Here is a 26,365-nt window from a genome sequence, read left to right on the forward strand (position 1 = left end):
TATGGCATATTCCTAATGTTATTCATGCTATTTGTCTTTATCATGTCAATTATAAACGTTGACAGCTGAGACAATGTGTATATTTATGTCTGTGATGTAACACCGACCTACTTTCTCCAGGAGACAAAACTGTTCCACGTGGATTGTGAAGGTGGAAAGTTAAGTCAAATATGGCAAACATTTGAATTGTTGGCTAAAATGAGTGAGAGGAGATGTAGCGATTTTTATTTCTAAAATCAACACAATACAAAAGCTTGGCATGACTTTGCGCAGAAGGACGGAACATATTAGTATTGCACTGTATTAATCAAAATAAGCAAGATAAAATAAGAATGTTTGAAGTCAAATACATGCAAACACAGATGATCAGATTATCCGAGAGAGAGAGAGAGAGAGAGAGAGAGAGAGAGAGAGAGAGAGAGAGAGAGAGAGAGAGAGAGAGAGAGAGAGAGAGAGAGAGAGAGAGAGAGAGAGAGAGAGAGAGAGAGAGAGAGAGAGAGAGAGAGAGAGAGAGGTCCAGTGGAATGCTAAATGAACCTACTGTTAAGTGTGTGGGATAGCATTAGAGCATTAGCATTAGAGCATTAGTCACTACTGTTGCTGCCACTGCACAGTCTGCTCTCATTTACTGTCGGTGAGGATGGCTAACCTCAGTCTGTGCTGGTCTGGAGGAGTGTGGAGATGTTTAAGTTGGTACTATTACAGTTATTTGTGTCCTGCACCGCACAAAGAGGGAAAGTCCCGCTCACAATCCTCTGCTTTTTCATTAGAGAGAGTGATCAAAGACCAGGCCACAGAGTCAGACACAAGAGCAGACATGGTCCTGCTGAGAGGCCAGAACTTCACCATAAACAGAACACTTTTAGACGTCTATGCAAGCAAAAGATGTGTGTCTAATAATGTTATAAGCAATTATCAGCAAATAAGGGTGGGGAACAATCTATATTTAGTCGTTTATTGTGTATCGTTTCATATTGTAAACCACGTTAGCTCTGTTAGAAAACTGTGAAAAATTACAAAATCTTTATTAAAGCATAAAGTCAAATTAAATTAGCTTTATTGAGTTGTTGAATATACACAAGAATGACCCGAAGATCGATTTAGATTTTACAGGGCTGTCAAACCTGCATGGCCTGAAATGTCCTCGGCATCTGCTTTTACTTGTAGTATGTGTTTATCATGTATCCAAACATCTCAAACTTTGCTTTACATTTTTAAACAGTTTCAACTTCAACTTTTTTGTGTCCAGTGTGTGTGTTTCCCAAGTAAACTGACACCTTCAGATCCATATGTAAAGCATCTATGTCAATCATGTAAATTACTTAAAAATCATTTACCATTAAACAGTTGAATTCTATTGTTAGCAGCATATTGGCACAATTGTAATACATATATACAGATACACATATATATGCTAAATGCACTTGGATGTGGTCCCCTGTTCCCTTGATGCAGACACGGTGCTGGTTCTACAGCTTGGCCTGGAGCGAGCCCACCTCAGGCTTGTGTGAGCAGAACTCCTTCCACCAGGACGGCCTCTGCAGCACCTGGGGGCCCTGCAGTATCGTGGACCACAGGTTCTTGTACAGCTGCAGAACACAAATGACAAGAACGCACAGCTCGTTACACTCTGCAGTAGAAGAAGTTACTGAGGGTGGTACATTATTATTGATTAAAAAGTATTATAATATTGATTTGCAACACAATATTTTAGCAGTTTCTTGTGGCCTTGTTCTAGTTCTGATGTAAATACCATAATTAAACTATACTGATACTAGTTTAAGTACGAAGGCTCTGCTGTATCATAGCAACCCTTTCAACAGCCCTAACTTGAACTAAAGCAGGCTGAACTAGAGCAGAACGGGGAAAGAAAAAGTCCAAAAAGCTCATGCGTTTTGGGAAATAATCAGTGTTTAAGGTGTTTATTGGTGGCTGAGCATTTAACAGACCTCAATATTTGTCCTAATCATTCTCAGAGTGAACGGTTGGCACACGCACTAGTGTAGCGTGTGACAAATAACTTCACAGTCTGTAAATATTTAGTTGTTTGGGTTATTCAGAGATCGGCGCCACTACTTCAAATGAGTGGGATTAACGCACAGACTTCTGACACTGAATCAGCCTCGTGACGTTAAACAACACGAGTTTTCAGACATCGTCATCGCCAATCGCTGTCAAACAACATTTATTATTTTTAATTAAGACGGCGTGTTCCTGGAAGAAGAGATGTGGATTCTTCTCTCTGTATTCTTCCAGTAATTGGAGCGAGTCCCGCTGCGTCAGACGCTACGCGAGCTCATCGATCACACGTGTCTATGGGCGGAGTTGTGGTGATAAGCGGTGTGTCCTCACCTGACCGTCTGCGTATCCAATGGGAGAGTTGAGGATAAAGTCGGGAGGAGCCAAAACGTCCACCAAAGCCACCGAATCGTCTTTGAGCTACAAATGATGATGAAAAAACAGAAACACATGAAGCACACGTCGTCGGCACAGGCTGATTTCTACAGAATAAACCAGGTCAAATGACAAATGTGACAGAAGAGTGAGTTAGATTCCATTCCTTTAAGGGTCTCTGTTTGCTTTGGAAGAGGAGAAACTGAGGAATGTTAAGATAGAGGGTGTGGGAGGAAAACTATTTAAATTGGTATGGCTTACGTTAAACACAAGGAGGAATGAGATGCGTCTCTTGTGTTTGTATTACTGTCGTTTTTAAGACTACATAATGACTGAAGGGCAGTGATTTTCAAATACAATGCATCTACTTAACCCATCACAAGTACTAGAGAGCCTGCTTAACTTGTGCATTTAATATACATTCATACATACAGTTACTACACTATTCACTGCAGGTGAAAAGAAAAATATATATTATAATTTTGTATTATGTCAATAGAAATAAGACATGATATATGAAGAAACTGACAACATTGTACATATTTGAAACGTATAAATCTGAAAAATGGACAAAACCAGGTAAAGATTTCTTGGTTTATATTTGGGGATTTTGGATATCTTAAGAAAACTAGATTTAACTGAAATAAAATTCAACTTTCAACACATTTTTTCGACTTAAAACTTGAATAAATCAGGCGGAGTATTCGATATCAATATCCTTCCATAAGTTAAGGCTGATCCCTATGGGGGGATTAACAACGTATGTAAGAAAGTGGACTCAAGTAAATGATTAAAAATAAATTTGAATCACATTTTGCTGTTTCTACATGAAAGCCGATACACGAGAGAGCAAAAAGACAAAAACATAAATGAAAAATACATGTTGTCTGTTGTGTCGCCCCTTCAATAATCACCACAAAAATAGCAAATGTTTATTTGAAATAATAACTACTGCTGATGTGTTAAATTATAATTAGAGATTATGTATTTATTTCTATTATTTATTATTTTGAGCTGATACCAATATCCAATATTTGGCTTGCTGCTGTGCCGATAACCGATATTTACATTTTTAAATCCATAGCAAGGTCCAGAAATCTATTTTTAGTTGAAATGGCAAATTAGATTTTCACTTTCGTAAGAATAATAACTGGGATTTATCTTGGATATAAAATGTGTTGCATGATTGTGTATATAAATTGACATAATTTTAGCTGAATTACAACTACAATTACAATTTCACTTTTTATTCATAAGTCTGTTCAAAAGGACAACTCATGCACTGTGGACAGACGGGAAATCACACGAGGACGCACAGTGTTGTCTTGTCAACAAACTATTCGCTTGTGACCTTTTCTTCACAAGTTCCCTTTACCTGTGTGCAGAGGGACAGAATGGCGTCCTGGACCATCTCTGCTGGGCGGCGTCCGCTGAAGTAACCTCCTACAGAGAACAAACGTGTGGTCAGCGTCCCATACGCGCTGCACATTGTAGTTGTACGGTCATTTGAATGCGTATTGTAATCTAATGCGATGCTCATGTGCTGTGTGATGTGGTTAGTCCTGACCCTGGTACAGTGTGGCCATGTGGCTGCTCAGGCTCCACAGTCCATAAAGGCCACACAGCTTCCGCAGCACTGCCCTGAGACCGGCCGGAGTGTCCTCGGCCCTGGTCAGCTCATCAAACCTCTGCAGACAGGTCAGCTCGATGTAGGCCATGGACAGAGAGCGGCTGTAGTACACCTGAAAACATCCAGCGACACAGACGAGTCACACATGTCCAGAGGAAATGACAAGACGCTTAAGAACTTAGGCGTCGCCACAATCATCTGAATACAAGCCGACCGTGTGACTATCTATGAGGATTCTGCACATTTCACTTCATATTTTCTTTACTATTGTCAAAACAGTAATGAAATATGCTTGCCTTGAGTCAAAACAAGCTTATTGAAACTAATTAAATTCAGTTTGTCACAATTCCCGCAACGACCACAGGCTTTAGCTGTGACTCATTAATCCCGAACAGATGTGGATTTTAGACAAGCGTGTATGAAAGACACAGAACAATTCTACCTCGAGACCTGTGTCCAAATCGTTCAGTGTCTTACTTGACTGTTGTTGCGGGCTTCAAACTCGTCCATTCCCATGCTCCTCTGCTGCTCTAGCCTCTTGTAGCTCTCATCCAGCAGGAAACACACCAACCATTTGTAAGCCGCCACCGACACTGAAGGGGCCGGATTAACAGGACACATTTATCATAAGTATAAGAGTTTGAGCACATTTGCAGCAGTGGGACTGAGAGTGTTCTACCTGCAGAATCCATACACTCTTCTGCTGTTGAGGCAGTGAACGTGGTTTCCAGGATTTGATGGAAATCATTCAGGAAATCCACAGAGTGAAGAGGAGACTCAATACGACCATTTTCTGTAACAACCAATACATTTGACCGATTTACTGTACCGTAGTATAGAGTTATTACAGTATTATTATTATAGTTATTATAGCTTTTTCATTCATCATCACCATTGCCAGAAGTGGACAGCAGTTTACAGTGTTCCGTTCACTCCGTTCAGTTTACTCCGTTCCGTTTACTTCGTTACGTTCACTCCGTTCCGTTTACTCCGTTCCGTTCACTCCGTTCCGTTTACTCCGTTCCGTTCGTTTTGTTTACTCCGTTCCGTTTACTCCGTTCCGTTCACTCCGTTCCGTTCACTCCGTTACGTTCACTCCGTTACGTTCACTCCGTTACGTTCACTCCGTTACGTTCACTCCGTTCCGTTCACTCCGTTACGTTCACTCCGTTCCGTTCACTCCGTTACGTTCACTCCGTTACGTTTACGCCGTTCCGTTTACGCCGTTCCGTTTACGCCGTTCCGTTTACGCCGTTCCGTTTACTTCGTTCCGTTTACTTCGTTCCGTTTACTCCGTTTACTAATGTAATTTTACATTTCTACTTTGTACTTCTTGAGTAATATAATGTTTACGTAATGTTACTTAAGTACAATGTTTGACTACCACCTCTGACCATCCCGTGTATAAAAAGGCTCACTGTGCTTTTTGTGGTGGAGCCAGCCCAGTAAGTAGTTGCTGGTCTGCTGCAGTATGACGTTGTTGTCTCCCTCATAAGTGCAGTTTGGGTCATTGTCACTCCTCAGATCTCCCAGACGATTCACTGTGGAACAGAAGTCCAGGTGATCGTACACAAGCTCTCATGTGTATAATACTACAGTCAGCCATATAAATATTGTTTGTGTGTTACTGACTGGCGAGGTAGCCGTGCCCCCCGCAGGCCTCTCGACACTCCTGGATGCCCCTCTGAGCGGTCCACGCGCCCAGGGGTTTAGAGGCACAGGACATGGCGTGGATCTCCCTGCCCAGCTCCGACTGCAACACACAACAAACAACATGTTGACTTACTCCGACTCTCCACAGAAGAGTTGCTGCTGGAATACAGACAACCTCAAGTGAAAGGCCACCCTGTGTGAGCCCTTTAAAAGAGTATAAACAAAAACATTCTAAATTCCTAGAATGGAGGCTAAAGGGAAGTGGAACATAAAACAGTAAGAATGGAGAAACTGGGATTAGCCTCAGAATAAACAAGGGTTTGGCAGATAAAAAACAATCACCACATTTACAAATACACATTTAAAATACATGTGTTATTTATTCATTTATTTAAAGCCTCAGTACACAAATTCTTAGCCAAAAAAATAGACTAAAATAAAATGGTGTTTTTTGTTGTTGTTGGTGTTTTTATTGCACTGACAAACTTATATAGACATGTATTCCAAATCATTCTTACTTTGGCTAAAATATTCCACAATATGACACAAAATGTATCTATCTCCATGGAGAATGTTCAGAATTATGCTATTAACCTTTTAATTTCTATGGAATTACACATGTAGGTGACTTTCCACCTCTAGAAAGTTACATACTGTTGTTTTAATACTTGATAAGAGTGAACATTTGATTTTTAGCTTTAACTGTAGAAATACTTTACTATAAAAAACTAAATCGACACGTAAATTATTATCTTAATTTATCACATAAAAATACTAGTTTGTAAATAGAGGTGCAAACAAGCTGAACTTTCTACTCTGGTAATTCAAATTTGTTGCTCAGTTTTGTCCAAACTTAGACTTAGTGTTTAGTGAAAATGTTTTATAGTCAACTACAGTCCTTCCCTTTGCCTCCAGTCGCCTCCATTCTGATGACAGAGCATTTTAAAGAGTCTTTTTAATGGATTTACTGAACAGCCATTTTTTTAAATTGTGATTTCAGTTCTCTGTGTGAATGAAAATCTCACAAACAAAATTAAACATGGAGCAAATATAAACCAAGCTGTGAACAAGCTCTAACCTGTCTGTCACTCTTGTCCCGTTGCAGCAGTCCCATCTGGAGCTCCACAAAGTTCATGTAGAAGCTTTTGGAGAAGTGCTCCAGAGCATACGCCGCCGCCAGGTACGGGATCAGACGCCATTGCTTTGGAAAAAAATCACAATATTAGTGTCAATTTATCTCTCAACTTGGGGCCAAGCTTGAATTATTTTGTAGACAATACCAACTGATTAGAGATGACAGTTTTAATAAATACCAGAATATGCAAACCTGTAGTTGATACTCAAGAACAGGGATCTCCTCTGTGTCTTTAGGTCCAAACTGTCTCCTTGTTGCAGAGAAGCGGATGGCGATGACCAGGGCAAGCTTTAGGTTTACAAGAGCTATTCTGGTGATGCTCACTCTGCCGCCTGAGAGAGCGCCTAGAGACGCTCCGAAACGCTTGTTAGGGTCCTAAGAGAATGATCGAATACAGTCACGCCATGCAATAGTCAATAAAATAATATGCTAAAGGTGAGTTGCTATTTTGGGAAAGCACTCAAACCTTAAACGGCGTCACATAACGGCCTTCGGGGGTCACGTCTCCTGTTGAATTCAGCAGGTTCTCCCGTGGGATCCTCAGGTTATGGAACAATGCAAATCTGTAAAGCACACAAAATACATCAAGTCAGTGAAGTAAAGTTCAAGCAAAGTTGTCATTTATATACATAACACAATCATTATTTAGCTGGCTTTTTTTTTTCCAATCTGCCCATCATAGTTTATGGGTTTGTACTGCCACCTGCTGGTTGCACACATGTATTACATCTAGAAAAAAGAACATTAAAGAAGTGCTGTGAGTCCCAATTCTACTGTGCTCTTACTTGAAGATGCTGCAGTGGTTGTCTGTAGGGTAAACTCTTGTAGAGAATCACAAAACCAAGACACTCAAGACACAGTTAAAAACCTTGCCTTGTTTTTGTTTTGTTTTTCAAGATTTTCTCTACAGACAACCAACCTAGTATCTGACATTGCATTTGAACAGTTTGAAGTATTAATACTACTAGTAATAATAATGATACTAAATTATTATTATCATCATCATCATCATTATTACTATTATTATTGGTGAAAATTACTATTCATTAGAAGGCCCTCATTTTATTTTTGTTACATCATTAACATAGATTCTAGATCTTCTCCTACACTTGAGTTGGAAGATGAACAAAGTACTCAATGGGCATTTAAACCGATGTACATTTGTGTAGTGCATTTCTTAGACCTTCACCCAATTAGAAAAATAAGATGGAGGAATATCAATGACATATAGAGAGACGTTTATTCTCCCCAGTGCCGTTACATACCCATTATCTAATCCGTTCTGGCCCAGCTTTTTGCCTATGTCTCCCACCATGACACCGGGCAGTGCCAGCAGCGTCTTGGGATCCCTCACCTACGACAACACAAGGAATATATGTATCAAGGTCACAAGGGGACATATTGTCTGAAGTAGATCATAATTTTGGACTTTGATCATTGTAAACCGCAATATTGATCTAAAATGGCTTGGTAAGAGAAACTGGTCACTTGACTTCCTGTTCTTATTTTACTCAAAATATAAACTACAGGGATGTGGTGTTGAGATAGGGGGTAGGTGAAAACAGGACATTTCTGAGCACTCGAGTCTAAGCTGCAGAACAACACAGGATTACTCAAACATACATGAACTATATTGTACTCTTGCATAATGACGTACCGGGACGACGAAGGAGTGCAGTCCGTGGCACACCTGATCAGGAGTGTAGAGCTGAGCGTACACCACAGCATGTGTCGCCGTCTTCCCAAGGTTCCCCACCCAGAACTTAGCTGCCTCGATGTCAGGAGAGTTAATCACAAACTCCTACAAACACATTTCAGGGTGTATGCGTGATGGATTACAGAGAGGATGTATAGGAGCCAGGTAACAAGGCTGATCCTTGTGCTTACCTGCGTGTTGGGGTCATATGTGGCTGTGGTCCTCATGGCTCTAGTGTTACTGCCGTGGCTCACTTCAGTCAGAGCAAAGCACCCCAAGAACTACAATACAGGCAGTAATATTAGTTTGTATCATGAGCGATAGCTTTTAAACATACTCTTGACCCTGCGTTGGTATCTTATGTTCAGAACTTAAAACCACACGACTTTCTGCCAGTAAGGCGCTCCTTCATCAGGATTGGTGTTAGCACTCACTCTATTGGCAGTAGTGGGAATTACCATGGGTAAAATAAACGCTAGCTTGCTCCCGACATGCTAATATAGGCACACAGTTGTAATAAAAGCTACTTGATGGATTTGAAGTCTGGTGATGATTTACGGACTTAAAAACAGTGCAACCTCCAGGTCTCTACATATGATGACACAAAACTGTGACATTTTAAACTGCATGTTTTTGTAAGGCCCAGAGGAGTAGAAAAGGAGTAGAAAAGTAGAAAAGATTTTCTTAGGAGTAGAAATATGCTTGATCAATGAAACAAGCATGAATACAGATAAATACAACTCCAGGTATGAACAGTTTGTTCCCTCATCAAAAAATATGTTTTAACATTGTTACAATAGTTAAGAGAAGAGAAAAATAACAATTGCCTTAAGAATCCAGCTACATTTTAACATTTTCCTAAAATATGAATGATTGAAAAATAAACACATTTCATGATACAATGAGAAATACAATGCATGTCTGTATCTCTGTTCTTTCTTGCTGCACTGCACTTACTGTCAAGTCGTCAACAGCCTCCAAATATTTGCAGTGTCTTTCAGATCCAGTCCTCTCAATAGTGTTACGAAACATCTGTAATGACACTTTATATTAACATTCACCTGTACACATTAACATTATTAAGTACCACATAATTACCTTGATACATGCTGTCATTCAGTTATCATTAGAACATGAGGAATCTTACCCCTTTGTTGAGGGAGGTCTTAACAGCCACGGCCCAGTCGTACATGCCAAGGGAGTCATTCAGGACCATATATTTCCAAGGGTTGGAATAAAACTCATCATCAGGCAACATGTTATAGCAGAAAAGCTGCTTCATCCTGATAAAGTGTATTTTAGTCAAACTACCCTTTTATAATAAGTTAATTGTAGTTAATTGTGTATACCTGAGGAATGTAAGCTCTCTCATCTTTTCCAAAGTCACATCTTCTCCAGGACAACGAGCAAACACAGGATCATTCTCAAGAATATGAAACACTTTTTGCTATAAAACAAAACAATCAAATTTCTCACTCAATGTTTATTGGATTTCTCAATAAAATAATAGTCATACATTGAAAGGAGAATTAAATAACATCGGGGAGTGGTGTGTAAAGGGCTAAAAGCCTAGAACCACATATTCATGCGTTGCTCTTTCACAGGAGAAAAAAATGGAATGAAATTTTTATCATTTTTATGCCTAATCCAATGAAATAAATAATAATTTTGACTTCCTTTAGTGGTCTAGAAAAGTACTGAAACAAAAAACACTTACTTTAAACATTATGACGTCGTCTCCTTCTAAAAAGTGCAGCATGTCTTTCCATTTGAACGAGGCTTTGTTCCTGTAGATGTCCAGCGGACCACTGGGGAGGTCTGGCAGTTCAGCACTCATCTTTAAGAAGGTTTCAAGGCACTAAACGTGGTAACAACAATATATTATATGTCATAGATGGCACTGTTACCACATATTTTACAATTATAACACATATTTCACACAGATATTTCACAATACAAATCCAGTGGGACGCTGGTGAGATCTCTTTATTCCATTCTGTCCATCATCTGATAAAAGAGAACTAGCAATCTCTTGGAATGGTCAATAATAAAAAGAAAACTATAAAATCAACCTATGGTCAAATCATCCATTCTGGGTTGAATCAGGATCAGTTTGTACTTCACACCCATACATTTTTTTTAATCTGAAATAAAAAATAAATAAAAAAGCTTTTATGGCATTTTGCCTGGACTTGATTGTTTTTGTTTATTACAAGTCCCTAAATCTCTCTTTTAGTGACGGCTTTAGCTTTGAAAAAAGAACTGTCAAAACCCAACATGTTACACCAAAGAACAGAAACAGCTTCTGAACTGGGGGTCATTTCAGTCAGACGTTTGAGGAAATGATAAAAGGTTAATGGTAAAGAGTAAGGGCGAATTGTGTGTTTTTTTAAAGTCTAATATATCAGTTTAGGCAATGGTAATAGATAATACAGCAGCCAAAACACACGAGAGCACCAGCTTAAAATCATACAGTCACATCATTTATCATTTAGAATTATTCCATTTCATATGTCAACTTGGAGCAACGTTCATTCCAGTCGTGTCTACAGTTATTGTGCGAATCTAAATCCTTTATAATCAGCAGAAATAAGACAGTACCTATAACATAACATGTCAAACTTTGCCCTTAAACTAGCTCCAAAGCTTTAGCTAGTCTGATTTATCAATAGCTCAGTAGAACTTGTCTTTGTTGTAACGTGTGCATATTAGGCTTTCTTACCTTTGAGCTCTGTCACTTCTCTGTTGATAATACATGTGATAACCTTTTGCACATCTGGGACTTACGTGACTGACGCGAATGATTTGCGTAAACTTCCGGCTCCACACTTCCGCTTCCCTTCACCATAAAGGGCCGTTAAAAAAAGTGAACAGGTTATCAATAACTATAGATAGAATAGCCAGATATTACCAAAAGCATTTCCACCGGAGCTATGTTGCGCAGTTCTCTTTTTTTCTTTTCATGGTCAGACGTAGACGTAAGTAGAGCGCTCGGTTGCAACTCGCCACGTTTCCGCTAAAAATAACCAAATAAAACTCCCTCAAATTAAGATATTCAGACAGGGCTTTATTGTGAAAAGGTTACACACCGGGAACTGCACAACCTGCGCAAATCTAACCTTATTAAATATGCCCACACCTGCACTGAGCAAATTATCATCCAAATTGCGTTTAAGTCTCATAAAGGTCATTTTGGTTTGTTTTCCAGTGAAACTCAAGGATGGTAATGTGTCTCAGGCCGTCAGTTTATTGTACGCGCATCACTGGCAGTTACCATGGCAGTAACATGCAGGGAAAGAGTTGATCACGTGATATATTTTGGCTGGATCAAATATAGAGCTTTATGTTCAAATGTAACTTGACCTGTTAAGATGTTTTGATTGAAATAGCGTTTGATTGTAGTAAATTTGCCTTGCTAATAATTTGGAACAGTGCATTTTAAGTTTTGATTTTTGAGAAAATACTGTTATCGTTGGGAGGTTTGTTCAATGACATTCAAAATGTACTCTAAAGGTTGACGACTTGAAAATGATGATGACTGTCATTTATATTGACTATTTTGCAGAATCAGAGGAAAACATCATTTGCATAATAAGTTGTAACGCAGTGTATTGTTGAGATTTAGATGACATCACAACATTCTATAGGCCAAACAGATGTAATTGTATGAGTTCTAGGATCTAGTCACAATTTACCTTTTGATTATTGTATGGCAATACAATGTAAACAAAAGGAAAAGGCTCAATATAACACACAACGTATAACATCATCACATTCTACAATCTGAAGACAATATTTGTAATGCTGAGTTAGTCTAAGTCATGTTTTTCTCCATGTAAGGCATAAGAAACATACACAAAGGTCTATTAAAGATTGGCATGTGAGATTTTAAGATCAGCAAGATGTCCCTCATTATGCTTCGTCCCATTTTAACAGAGCTGTCCCACATTTAATTGTTTTTTATCTGGTCACCCTAACTCTAGATAATAATAGCAAACTATAAATCAGTGAAGGGTCAATTTATAAAATACAACAGTTTAATGTTTACTCTCTTCGAATGTCAGTTATCAATTCAGTGACGGGCAGAACGATCCGATCAAGGCTCCTCTGTTACTTCACTTTGGCAGATCACATCCAGCGGCCCAACCAAGACTGAGAGGAGATTATCATCAGTCCAGAAATGTTTTTTTGCCTGTAAAACTTGAATAAATAAAACTTAGATAATAAATCTATATAAACATGATCAAACTAAATACCCCAAACTGCACGGTTTCAGATGACATCACCAGCTTCTATGGAGGCCAATAATATTTACAGATATGGGGCAGCTAAAATTACTTGTTAAAATGCAGATTTTTGTTGTAATATACTAAATTCAAAAGGTCTTGAAGAAATGATCAGGTTTAACATGTGTGAAGTTATACCTTTTGGATATTTCTAATGAAAATTGAGAAATGTATATTCTAAAATCTTAAAACCACCAACAAATAAATAAATAAACAAACAAACAAGCAAACATACATACATCGATCAAGTTGTGTTGTTGTTGCCTATTTTTAAGCAGTCACAACTAATAATACCTAATAAAAGTGTGTTAGATGAAGTGAATCTACCATCATGTGCACTTTAAATCAACATTTCAACCAGAAAAAGAACAAAGTGGACAAAGGCTTGTTTATATCTTTACTGAACACTGAAGGAGCAGAAAGGTTTTGTTCACACTGCTCCAACTGGAGGCTCGGGACACTAACAGTAATGAAGAGGTTACACACAATAACACTGAATGGACACAGAGGTGCATATTAAAATAGGCATGTCTTTAGAGACTATTCTACCAACTCTTATCTAAGTTGTACAGCATGTTCTTACTCAGCTGTTTACTGGCACTGTAGTTGTTAATGAAAAAGGTTGAATACAAGTTCCCACAAAATGCGATTAGTAATGCATCAAAAACTACTGTTGCAAACTAACTAATAATTCATTTTTGAAACACCCATTATGTTACGAGGAGTTATTTCATAAAACATTGGTTATTATCAGAGGATGTTAGCTCATATATTATTGCCAAAGACAACTAAAGTGCATGCTGCATTTCTCAGAATCAATCTTACTTCAGTTTATTTTCCACTAGTGTCACATCAATGGGGATAACACTAGGATACTCATTGTAGTGTTTTGTAATGTTTTTTTTTTTTTACAGTTGGTTGGTTGTTGCTGTTGCTTTTGTGTTACCCTTTTCCCAGGTGTTTTCTGGTGCTCTCATTCAGATAAATTGATCCACAAAGACCATGACTTAAAGGGACATTTGCTCATTTTGAACATTCAGTTATACTTCTGTATTCAGACTGCGCATGCATTGGGATCAGAACTATAAATTGCCTGTAAATGCATGTAAAAGCCTGCCAATAAGCACTTTAAATAGGCTAATTGTGTAGTTTTATTGTAATTAAATCCTAGAAAATGTTACAGAAAACATAGAATTTTAGAGGATTGGCCCCTGTGACCGGGTAGAAAATAACACAAGAGCATTCAGAACATTTGGCACGTCTTTTCAAAGCTGAGGTCCCACAAACCAAATTTGAAAATGTTGTGCATTTTGTTTTGTTTTGTTTATATGAGGTTTTCAATGTCCTTCAACATCTGAGAAAGTTGACCCTGGGATTAGATAGATGTGGAATGTGTGTTTTATAATGGCCCAGTAATCAAATACGTCCTCTGCAGTGGGTCAGTAACAAACAGTACGTGACCAGCTCACTGTGACAAGAGAACAGACATGACGGTAATACAAAGTGGAACATTGGTTTAATTTAAATAGTGTATCCCGATAAGAGGGCCTTTTTATACTGTACTTTTGGACTGCAGCAGCATCAGTGATTTTGAGTCTGAAGAACAAAAACAACACTAAACCAATATTGTAATAGATATGTCAATATTTAGACTAGTAGTTAGTTGCCAGAGGATGTATTTGAAGTGGGGGCTGTATTCCGTGTGCTGTGTAACGTGTAACTGCATGGGCACTTGTCATTGTTATCAATAAAAGGCAATCAACTTCAAACTCTATATTCTAGCCCTATTAGCTAATTGTTACAAGTTTCTTTTTGGATTGGTGTTACACTAATTTCTGGCCAGTTGGTTCTAAAAATCCAAAAATAAACCAATTTTTATGGACTAACTTAGACGCTCTCTTTGGTTAGAAACAAGGTCCTGCTCTACGTTAGTTTCCCTGCGGCATTATGGGACATTACATCTTTCGATTTGCATACAGGTACAGTGAAAACGTTAACCAAGACAAGAGGCCGTCTTCTGTTCACAAGCTCACGTCAGGTTACATCCACTATATGAGCACATCATATGTTGAATATTCAGTAATACTGCGAAGTGTGTCGGAGATATCCCCACAAAATGTTAAAAGCCCCTCTTGTGCTTAATGTACACTTCTAACTCTAGTATTTTTAAGGTAAGAATGACTCTCCTTTTGAGGAAAGTCACAAGAAGCTATTTCTTGAAGCTGTGTTACTTTAAAAAATGTTGAGTACTGAAATCTAATCATGATTGCATTACATTTAGTTTGTATTTACAATTAGTCAGCAGTCCTAATATTAAAAGCATAACAAGTTTGATTTTGCAATGTCTACAAAATTTGTGCCTAGATCACACTTACATTAGTATAAGTTAAAAGCATTAATGTACAAAAATGTTAATTGATAACACATATTATGTACAAATAAAGAAAAGGGACATAAGGGATAGACCAAGGATAGTCAGCCATAGTGTGACAGAGTACGTGTAGTTGACATGTTGTAATGGAATGAATCTTCTTAAGAATGGAATGTGTGACTGAGGACTATACTGTTGGCTTTCCTTGTTACATGAGGTTTTAATAAAGTGCCTTTACAGTTGTGCAGAATTTAAATACCAACTCTGCTTGTTTACATATTTCACTTTCATATTTACAACAATAACACATGCCTGATGTTTAATCAAATTCTCCAGGAGTTACGTTTGAACCAAAGATTTGTAGCTTTTGGATGGTGGACAGTGCTTCTCTGAAGCCATCACTTATAGGTCCATGTCATATAGGACAATCCAAAGACACACAACCCAAATGGTGTAACAGGCCATACTCAGGCCAATGAGGGTTTTTGCTCCTTCAAGTACAAATTAGACTGAACACTGGAAGCATCAGATATCAACAGTGGCAATGGAAAACCATAAGAATGTGTGTTCAGATGTAAGCTATTCCATATGTAAATGACCCTTAGTAAAGCCCCTCCATGGCCCCTTCATTAAGACTATTTTTCACATTTTTATCCGACAAACATGAGCCAAGCAGGGTGATGTGAACAGTATGACTATCTAAATCTATAACGAGTATTCTTATGTACGAGTATTAACTTAGAACAGTAATAATATATCTCTGAGGGTTTCTGAAGCCACTTTGAATAGAACTGAACAGCTTTTAAAATGCTGGGCTTAACCCTGTTCTGCAATGAAGGAGCTCCCAAAGGGTCACTTACGTCTGTCGCAGCTAAAACACTGAATGTTCTCTCTGGATTCTTCAAGTGTTAGTTTCTAAGACTTATGTGTAAATAGTATGTACGTATGAGGCCTGTGTTTGTGTACTACTACTATTACTACAACTACTGATACTACTACTAAACCATGTCAGCCTCCACCACACACTGCTCCCTGTACTCCTTGACCAGCTCCACGCCCAGAGTGTGCTGGCAGAGGTGAGCCATGCTCTCCCACAGCTGCGGCTCCAGGAACATCTGACACATGACATGACCCTTCAGAGCAGACGTGTGTCGTAGGAGGTGACCCAGGAACTGCTGCCGCACCAGGCCCACGTCTTTGCCAAACATGTCAATGTTCAGGTAGTACCTGCACACACGCAATCATTTATATAGTACATCTAGGAATCGTCAAAGTATTTACAGTGATGAGTCGGTTTGGTTTTGGATATATGAGTAGAAAAATGGAAGTTAAAGTGGATTTGAAATAGGGACATGTTTACTGTGGAAGAAATGGTACACACATATTTCTTTAATTTACCAGGACAGTGTTGGTTACTCTTACGTAACCTTTCGGCAGCTTGAAAGGCTTCTATTGGCCTCAGCAGCTTGGCGGTGGCAGTTTGACAACAGCTTTGACTACCACATGCTGTTGATGTATCCAGGGCAGGTTTAGCTTTCCCCCTGTGAATGTGGGGAGTGAATGAATGAATTGAATAGCTATTGCTTTGAGATGCTTGTCAAGTGCTTTTGAAATAAATTAATTCTTGCTATTAAGTGTACAGTCATATTGGTGAATGAATTGGTGACTTTCTGGAGCGCCAAGATGGAAATAGCTGCTTTATGTGAACTGGCCCTGGCACCTAGGCAACATTTATATACACTTGTATAATAAATGTGAGCCCTGACTCCTGCTCCTAGGGTGTAAACAGGACGAGTTACCAGTCGTCTCCGATGGGCACGTTGAAGGGGAAGGTGCACAGACTGGCCACACTAGGGTTGCTCAGGTCGTCCACCATCCAGTCGATGTCCTTCTTGAGCAAGATGGCCATGTTACTGGAGAGGAGCTTAAAGGGCTGCCAGTCCTGGATGATGGTGGCATTAGGCAGGACTGGGTGCATCAGGTCTGTACCCAGAAACAGGCGCTGGATGGTGTTGTGGTCCAGGCGCAGAGGGGCAGCCCGCTGAGAGGAGCTGATCACAGGGTAGTGCAGATCTTCTCCAAAGCCCAGCTCTGACAGACGCTGCTTCAGCTCCTCCGCCCTGAAGCGCACCAGAAGGATCCCCTATGGGGATCACCATGTCAGCAACCATGTTTGTGCTAATCACCTCCTGGTTTATTGTGAGTGACACATTTATTATTACCATGTGTAGTGGTGTATGACTGGGAAAGAGGCTGACCTGCTTAGTGATGATGCGGTACTTCTGATAGTCTTTGGGGCCCAGCTGGTCGTCCCGGGTCAGACGTGTCACTTTCACTTCAGGGAACCTGGATTTGACCAGCTCCGAGCAGAACCGCAGTAGGACTCCAGCCACCCCTTTGCCACGTTCCTGTGGGGCCACTCGCAGCCCCTCCACCAGCACCGTCTCCCCACCATCGATTACACACACAGACTCCAGAGCAATCTGTCACAGGGAAACACACAGTAATTATGATTATGTGTCACTGAGTTCTCTTCTGTTACTGTAAAAATGATCTTGTTCTGAGAACAACAGGGCCATCTAGTGGTCATGTGCAAATGCAAAATTTAATGCTGCAGTTTACAGCAAAATCCTATTGTCACTGAGACATCGCCTATTTCATCACTAGCATTTACATTGGACGAACCAGATGCAATGTTTTAAGTGATATAGCAGAATATGCTCATTTTCAACACCTGTCCATTGGGCCAATTTAGAGTTGGCAATTTTACCTAGCACATGTCTTTGGACGGTGGGAGGAAGCCGGAGAACCCACGGTAACACGGGGAGAACATGCAGACTCCACCCAGAGAGATCATGTGATGTTGGTCTGGTCCGGAACTCATGATCTCCAGCTTGCGAGGCAAGAGCGCTAACCGCCTTTGCCACCGTGCACCCTGTGCATATTATTATTACTAATAGGCCTTTTTTAACTCTAACTATTTATGTTGTATTTATTAATTTATGTCAATTCATTGTTCATTTCCAGGCTGTCTGTAACAACAAAACTGCTGAAAATAAAGCTAATCATAATTCTGTCCAATTTTAGTACTGTATGTAACTCAATACAGACCGTTTGGGTTATTCAAGAGGTATAACCTCTGCGGTGTAATGGAGCTTCTTTGGTGTAACCTATGAACTTTGACCTAGAACACTTCATTTAGCAGTTGCTAATAATGCCTAGGATGCTTTATGACGTCTTGAAATACTGACCAATAATAAAACTGAATGTGACATGTTAATATATTCACTGAGAAGAAGTCAAAAGTCAGTGGCAGCGCTGCTTGTTTGCAGTGATCAAATGGAACTGAATGGATTAGAAATAAACACAGCAACTGAATCTATGTGAATGTATTTTCACTTATTGGAGTCGGTAAAAAAATCTTTATTAAAGGCGCAATGGACGATTTTTCGGCAATTTGAGAACGCAGGCGTAAGTGCGCATGCGCACTCCCCCGTGCGGACTGATACAACACACACGTGCGTTTGTTTATTAGCGCGGCGGATCGCATCGCATCTCTCGTCTCCCGTAGATTTCAGTCTAATTCTGAGTCAGCTCGAACTGTCTTTCTCCGTCTTCATTTTGCCCCGTACACTGAGGGAACTATATTATGATAGATCAATGCGCTTAGACACGCGGAAATGTGGGACGAGCCTGACGCGGCTGCAGGTGAGCGGTAGGTGCGTTTTATGATTGATACGTGGCAGGACTAATCGGCAGTCCACGCCACGAGGAAATAAGACTCGTCCATACAACTTTTAACGATTCATTACATTTTCCAGTATCGGAGCCGATATTGATCCTGATATCGGTGCACTTATAATCTGAACAAAGGCCTATTCTTAGAAATAAAATGGTGATCAAGTTTGATATCAAACGTTATGCTGACTTGTATCTTGTAAGGCTAAGTTAGATCTATACTTTATTTCTGTGTAGAAATGTTATTTGATCTCAGTCACCAGTTCACCTAGAACTCTGAACCCTCAGCAGGTCTGAGCTTAGAGAGGTATGAATATCATCCATGGCCTTGTATGTCCTTCTCAGGTACGTCTTTGACAAAGATCCTGGAGGTGATCAAAGGGCGAAGCTGCCTGCCTGTAATGCTATCTGTCTGGTGCAGGTGACTCACCACTTTTCCGTGCTTGCGAGCCAGAATGACGATGCGGTTGGTTTCCTGCAGCCAGCTGGAGTAACGGGTGGGCAAGTAGTCCAGGCCTCCATAGATGTCCTGACTCATGGCCATGATGTCGTCAAAGTCCTCCTCAGTGGCTACAGTGAACTGCAGCCCGGCGTGAGACAGCGTCTCGGGCAGCTGCGGCATGCTCAGGCTGGTGTCAATCTTCATCTTCATCCAACTGATGGGATATAAAGCACAATGTGGTCATTACACATACTCACTCTGCAGCGATGAGCGGGACAAATGACCCACCCATTTGCACGGAAAACCTGCTTTCTTTGAGTCATTACACATTTGTCAATGGTTTGGCTCATGATTCAGTAGACTCTATTCGTATGGAACACATGAATCCATTTCTTACAGCAGGTGCACATATTTAATAGTTCATGTCACAAAGAGAGATCAAGAAACAGGAGGGAGTCAGCTGTACAGTTGTGCAGTCACAATGGTCACAGTCATGATCCCTGTGTGGACACTGCTGTCAATACAAGACTCTTTAGGGCCTGGACAATCAAACACATTCACAAAAACTTTTACTGTAATTTTCCTTAAAGGTTTGGATAATTAATACACAATCCATGTAATGTCAAATTGCTAATACAGTATTGTTGTGCTATGTGTGTAAATGACAAACAAGTGTAGTGTTACTATGATACAGAATAACACATGTTTTAACACAGGCCAGTTATGGCCACAACCACTAGACAGTTAGACCCTCTTGAGTTTGGGCTCATTGGGCTACGATCTTGGATAAAATGTGAACAAATTTTATTTTTCCCTCATTGTATTTTATGCATATGCTGCAGACCATTGCAATCAATTGCACAATAATACAAAAAGAAATACAAGATTTGGTCCCCTTCTAAATAAATAGTAAATGACAGTTTTGTGGCGTGTATGTGACAACAGAAAAGGGAACATAAATGAAACCAAAAATATTAACTAGGCCCATCTCAAATCCTCAGTGCACACATGAGGTCATATACAGTTTGTATCGCACATGCCACTGGTCAGTGTTCCAACTTCACTCTTGTTTCTTTGAGTCAGACAGAGGAGTTACTGGACCTGCTTTAAAGGGTGTATTAACTCCCTCATCATCAGAGGCTTAATAAGGTCCTCAAACGCCTCATGTCTGACTAAAAGAAACCTTTCAAGTGCTAAACCCCTCTCCAGTCTTAGACTGGCTTTAGTGCCGAATGAGACAATCCTTACCAGACACACAGCAATGTCAGAAACAAAATAAAAACATGCAAGAAACAACTGATGAGATGATAACTGTAAATAAACAAATGAATGAATAAATGAGGGGAATGGCAACAGAAATCACAATATGTAGTTTGACAAAGAGGATGTATTTCCGTTATGTGCTCCCATTAGCATTATTGTACACTTTTACATGACAAAATCTTTTATATCTCATCTCCACATGAGCTAATGTGTTTGATAGTATGAATTTTGAAACTAACTAACTGAGACTATAGTGACATGTGCAACTCGAGAAACGGTCCTATAGTGAACAAATTTAGAAGACTGAAGACAGATGGATGTCAACAGATGGCTAGTGTGACAGAGGACAGTTAATGAAGGTCAGAATGATGTGAGACAACTAAAGCAATGAGCATAATAATATTTGCCGCAGAGGAGAGCTCAAAAACCCTTCATGAAAACAAAAAAGTGTACAAAAGACCTTTTTGGTACAGATTATCTGTAACACAAATATACACTTCATTGACACTGGGATGGGGACAGTAGCATGGCGGCTAACAATATGCTAACATATTTTTTCATCCTGTCTTTAGAAGACATTTGGTGAACTCATGTACCACAGTCAAACCAACTTGGTGTGCCATGCATATTGAGTGTCCTGTTGATTATGGGTGCACTTTTAATGGAATCAGCCAGGGGGGCCCAGAGAAATGCTCCACATGTCCCAATAATCTATGAGAGAGCCATGTGAGCGTGGGGCCTTTGCAGTGAAAACACTGTCTGGTCGGCCGGACCTCACAGGGACACTGGTACTTTTCCATTGAGCTTTGGGGCTGGTGCAGGCCTGCCAGCCCACTCAGCTGCTGCCAATGAGAGCTATGCTAGTTTGTTTTCGACTCGTCCTCTCTCACACATCCATCCATTCATTCATTCTTCTTCCTTCCTCTCTTCAGCTGGCAGCGCACTCCAAACACGCTGGAATCTGGCACATTTGTAAAGACGGTTCAGATGCCATCAGACACAGCAGCAGCCAACGGCTTTGGGGATTTCCACAGGTTGGTTCAGTTCACAGCACCAGAGGGTTTGCTCAGGACAACACTTTTACCACCAGTCCAGCCGCAGACTGCTCAGGATTGCAACAAGCACATTATGGATTTTATTTGAGCTGTGCAAATCAGAGAACCTGATAATGATTGTCCTTGGTCCATATTCTATGTCCAACAGCTTTGCGTCCCAGTTACAGGCTGTCCTGCTCCTCTAAGTGCAAGTGAAAAGCGTGAGTTTAGTGAAATAGCCAGAAGCTGCATGCACCTGTCGAGCTTGTTGAAGTGTGCTGCCAGCTCTGCCCTGTCTGCCACAGACACCCAGCATAGTGTAAAGAAGAGATGTGGAGCAGCAGGAAAAAGGAACACACCATGTCCTCAGCAACGCCTCCCGCTGGTCATGTGACGTCCACACCAAATTCAATCATGTCTCTGGGGCGGATGGTCAGGTCCATGGCTTCGTGCCTGTGGGCTCCAGGCTGATGCAAACACATTAGCATTGAACTGGTCCGGCCTATACATGAGACAAACCATTGACACAGAGGCACCAGAAAATGATTAGTTGGTAAATATCCAAAAATCATTCTGTGCTTGTTGCCACATAATCACATCACAGCTCATCACTGTACTGTTGTTTTGGGCTTTCTGCATTTATGAACATACTCACATGAGCACCGCTGAGACCTTGTAACATGGTTTACAGTCATTACAGACACCTTAGGCATACATGAAGATGGTATCCACCACAGTCACTGGAGGAGCACTGATATCCAAGGCAAGATAGGGAAAAGTCATTTGGATTTTATTAAAACATTTTTCAGAAATACCCATTTCATACATTCATATTTTGTTGGCTTGGTTGAAGAGAAGTTAATGGATCTAAAGATTTTTTCAAACCAACTGTGTATTATAATGAACATAATCACACAAAATAAAACACAGAAATTTTGATTTGATTTGAACAGAACAATTCCATAAGTTATTGTAGAAACGTTAACAAACATTAAGTAATTGAGTCAGACTGAAAAAGATAGAGACATTGGTCCAAAATGTGAGGTCACCTGCCCATGCCAACCACAGGGCTCACCCTGAGCCAAACAAATGTACCCTCGTATTGGTCGATCACGCTTTTTGTCTTATTAAAAACAAATAAAATTGACTTTTAGGCAAAATTTCCTGAAGATAAACAAGAAATAATTTTAGTAATTGCTATATAAAACAAAAAATTTAAAATTTCTAAAGTCTGAACCACACGCTTTTACTGACAGAGGATTGGCTGTGGACCTCCCCATTAAAAAGACCCAAGCTGACCATTGTCTCAATTAAAATTTAGTTAATAGCAAAGAAGAATATATCTATTTAACACCTGCTATTGCTAATGTTGAACTTTTTAGAAATAATCTCAGCTACATTCTTCTCTACACAAGGGTTAGGGTCAGACCCACAAATGTTGATAGAGAAAGTCAGAAAATACTTCAATTTACCCTCATGTTGGACTTTTAGTCCACAGAGTAAAAGCAGCCAATGATATGACTAAAGATATACCTAAAGAGATCTGTGGCCTTTTAATATTTTACCACGGCTTTGTACCAATCAACAATGTAATACAGATGAATACAAATTAAAAACATAAACAGAATTACAAACACAGGTTTGATCTATACATTGAAGACACTCTGCGATCATTTACTGCTGTCATAACCACTTTTGGTTTGGTGAGAAATTGGTGGAAGACTTTTTTCAAGACAAATTTTGAAGCAGCTCAAATTCTTAACCTCTTAAATATGCAGGAGTATGTTCTGTTTGATATGTATTTGTAATACAATAACACAGCAGATATGACGTCTACAGTGAGTAGCTGTAATAAAAGTGATGAGGCCCTGTCTTGGTGGCCTTGCCAGTGTTGCTGTTGGTGGGGGTGGGGCCCGTGGAGGAGGGGAATTATACATGCCATACAATGATGGAGCAAAGGTAACGCAGCACAGCACAGTGTGTGCCTCTGCAGCTTTACACTGTATGCAAAAACTTCATTTGGGGGTTAGGACGATTTTTTTTCTTTTTTTTTTACAAAACAACATTAACTTTAGCATTTGAAATTGCACATTTGTTCAAACTTACTTACGGATTTAAGAGCTTTCACGATGAAGTAAAATAAAAAAATCTACCAAATGACATTGTGCAATGCAGACCTTTTTGAACATTTGAAATGCTGTCCTGGTTTTGGTGATGATTAAAGAAAAGTAGATTTCCTTCATATTAGCAGTATTTCTGTTTTACACTGTGCTGCCCTATGCTCCTGTTCCTATCCTGTGTCCATCTGTCCAGTCCTATTATCCGTACATCCCGTCCCCCATACAGTCAGCAGCCCCCACCCCCACCACCTCTCCACTGGGTCTGTGGCCCTCAGCTCCAACCCTGCACTGCAGCAGCAGCCTGTACATCCAGGACCCCTAACACTGCACAAATGGGAGCAGTGCGGATGTGATTCACGGTGCACTGGGCACATAGCGTCAATCTGTTCTTCAATCAGTTGTGAGGGATAGCTCGGCATACTCTTATGTAAGAAGTCACAATGGTCACAGCCTTATCCACACTAATATGATCCGAATGGAGTAGAGAGATGCATTTGAATTACACGTATCATAAATCCAGTTATTAAAATGTGTCTACGTAGTTCTAGCTAACTTTGACTTTTTAAATGTCAAATGACAAAGTAAGCTATATCTAAGACAATTCCCAGTGCCAAATTAACTACTTTTTGCAGCAACGATTCTTGCATTTGGATTTGGTTTTGTCGAAGAAGATAAACTGTGTTTGTGGCAAATGCTACTGCGTATTCAATCAAAGGAGCAGGAACAGCACACAGCACACTAAACTTTTATTTTTCATACATTATTCTGGTGCTCCCCATTTTGTATTGTTTATCCATAGCCTCACCCAATTATTTTTCTGAATAATTAAAATGTTATGTAACTGAAACTGCAAACTGACTGACTCCAGTGAAGGATTTTTCTTATTCATCGTAAGAGTCCTGATCCAGAGGGGATATTCTGAGCACATGTAGGACGCTCAGCCCCCAGAACCTCTGAGGAGGTCATACATCTGAAAATACACAACAGCTGCATGCCTCACTTGCACAAAACAAGCTACTTTCTGCACAAAAACTTGATCCAGCATTGTAAGAGAGACAGGATTCAGCAGACTTTATTTTAAGTACAATATATATAAAGTGAAATCACTAACACCTCTCATGGTAAATATTGACTGAGGTCACGCGGCCTATTTGGTACATTGGCTAAAAAATCATATTGAGCTTGAGTAAAATGTAAATTACCCTTGTACCTTCATAGCTCCACCCACTACATTTTTGGACTAGGGACCTACACAAAACATAGCGGGATTCAGGCCTCTTCACTGTAAAGCCTAACCACTGCAGTAGCCTAAATGTGTGTGTGTGTGTGTGTGTGTGTATGTGTGTGTGTGTGTGTGTATATATATATTATTATTATTAAATTATTATTAGCATTTATTTAGGATAGGTATTATATCCTAAATCTGAATCTAATCTATTACTGTTTTCCTTTTGACCCAAGAAGCACACAAAATGTCCATCAACGAATTTAGGACTTCAAGTCCAAAATTTGAAAAATGCAAACTAGTCCAAATTTAATTGCACATCGCCGTTTGCAAGGTTAAATTGGCCAAACCGCTACTGCAGCTTTTCTTGTGTGACCAATGTGGGCATATGGGGCAGTAAAGAAATTAACTATATAGATCTGCAGCCCATTTACCATCAGTACGACCTAAATATTCCCAAACGTGCTGTATCGCTCTAGATTCGCCGTGCGTCTGACATCTTGACTTCTACCGCAAAACGCCAGTGTCGGGAGCGAAATGGGGGCTGTCAATGCTTTTTCGGGGGATTCAGCTGGGCTATTCATCCGCGGCGTGTCGTCATAAGTCACCATCTATCCATCCAACACACGAGAAACCATTATAAGAAGGCCCAAAAACGTCTACTTCACCAACTGACGCACTTTAACCAAACACAATCTGAATGCGGATAAATTAAACAATGTTGCGTCACGAGAACGACCCCCCCAAAAACGGTCACACGCGTATGCTGCTGGTAATTTTCCTCCCGGTATTATCTAACCGACCGCAGCGGCTCACCGGGACCGGCTGTGCCCGCTCTGCCGCAACCCTTACCGCAGGAGAGGACGGGTGGAGGAGGGGGGAGTCGTGTCCTTGCGGTGCCCGGAGAATGGAAGTGTAGCTACAGGCAAGAAGTTGGAGGTGATGGTGCTTTTCTTCCTGGATGCTGCTGCTGCTTCTTGTGTCGGCGGTGGAGGAGCTGGAGGTGGATGAATGGATAAAGGCAGAGAGAGAGGGAGAAGGGAGAAAGGCCGGTTTAGAAACGTGAGAGGCGCGCACCCCAGAAGCACCGCCTCCTTCTCACGCCAGGTTTGATGTTACAAAGCTGCAGAGCAGAAGCACAGCACTGTCACACCACCAGCAGCAGCAGCATCCGCACTCACACACCACCAGCAGCAGCAGCAGCATCAGCACTCACACACCACCAGCAGCAGCATCAGCACTCACACACCACCACCAGCAGCAGCATCAGCACTCACACACCACCAGCAGCAGCATCAGCACTCACACACCACCACCAGCAGCAGCATCAGCACTCACACACCACCACCAGCAGCAGCATCAGCACTCACACACCACC

General features: G+C 40.4%; 2 protein-coding genes across 4 annotated transcripts; both read right to left on the minus strand.

The window, feature by feature from the left end:
- Positions 1-1,008: 1,008 nt before the first annotated feature.
- acox3 (acyl-CoA oxidase 3, pristanoyl) lies at positions 1,009-11,308 on the minus strand. The gene is made up of 19 exons (XM_072458984.1): positions 11,231-11,308; positions 10,226-10,366; positions 9,858-9,955; positions 9,656-9,791; positions 9,466-9,540; positions 8,700-8,789; positions 8,470-8,613; positions 8,078-8,166; positions 7,279-7,375; positions 7,005-7,187; positions 6,756-6,878; positions 5,657-5,777; positions 5,443-5,565; positions 4,704-4,817; positions 4,502-4,617; positions 3,962-4,136; positions 3,770-3,837; positions 2,353-2,439; positions 1,009-1,589 (listed from the first exon to the last, which is right to left on the minus strand). Exons 2-19 carry the CDS (start codon positions 10,343-10,345, stop codon positions 1,470-1,472), a joined length of 2,079 nt encoding a protein of 692 aa, XP_072315085.1. The 5' UTR covers positions 10,346-10,366; positions 11,231-11,308; the 3' UTR covers positions 1,009-1,469.
- Positions 11,309-13,177: 1,869 nt separating this feature from the next.
- nat16 (N-acetyltransferase 16) lies at positions 13,178-26,088 on the minus strand. 3 transcript variants are annotated; one of them, XM_072459313.1, is made up of 6 exons: positions 25,840-26,021; positions 22,002-22,144; positions 19,334-19,559; positions 17,424-17,648; positions 16,965-17,308; positions 13,178-16,392 (listed from the first exon to the last, which is right to left on the minus strand). In XM_072459313.1, the coding sequence occupies exons 3-6, from the start codon at positions 19,553-19,555 to the stop codon at positions 16,164-16,166; spliced, it is 1,020 nt and encodes a 339-aa protein (XP_072315414.1). In that variant the 5' UTR covers positions 19,556-19,559; positions 22,002-22,144; positions 25,840-26,021; the 3' UTR covers positions 13,178-16,163. The 3 variants fall into 3 exon arrangements, with proteins under 3 accessions (XP_072315414.1, XP_072315416.1, XP_072315417.1); XM_072459315.1 differs by lacking the exon at positions 25,840-26,021 and adding an exon at positions 22,298-22,405; XM_072459316.1 differs by lacking the exon at positions 22,002-22,144 and having other exon boundaries at positions 25,840-26,088.
- Positions 26,089-26,365: the final 277 nt, after the last annotated feature.

Source organism: Eucyclogobius newberryi, unplaced genomic scaffold (assembly GCF_026437365.1).
Source record: "Eucyclogobius newberryi isolate DKJ021-1_F unplaced genomic scaffold, fEucNew1.0.hap1 SCAF_22, whole genome shotgun sequence".
NCBI classification, from domain to species: domain Eukaryota; kingdom Metazoa; phylum Chordata; class Actinopteri; order Gobiiformes; family Gobiidae; genus Eucyclogobius; species Eucyclogobius newberryi.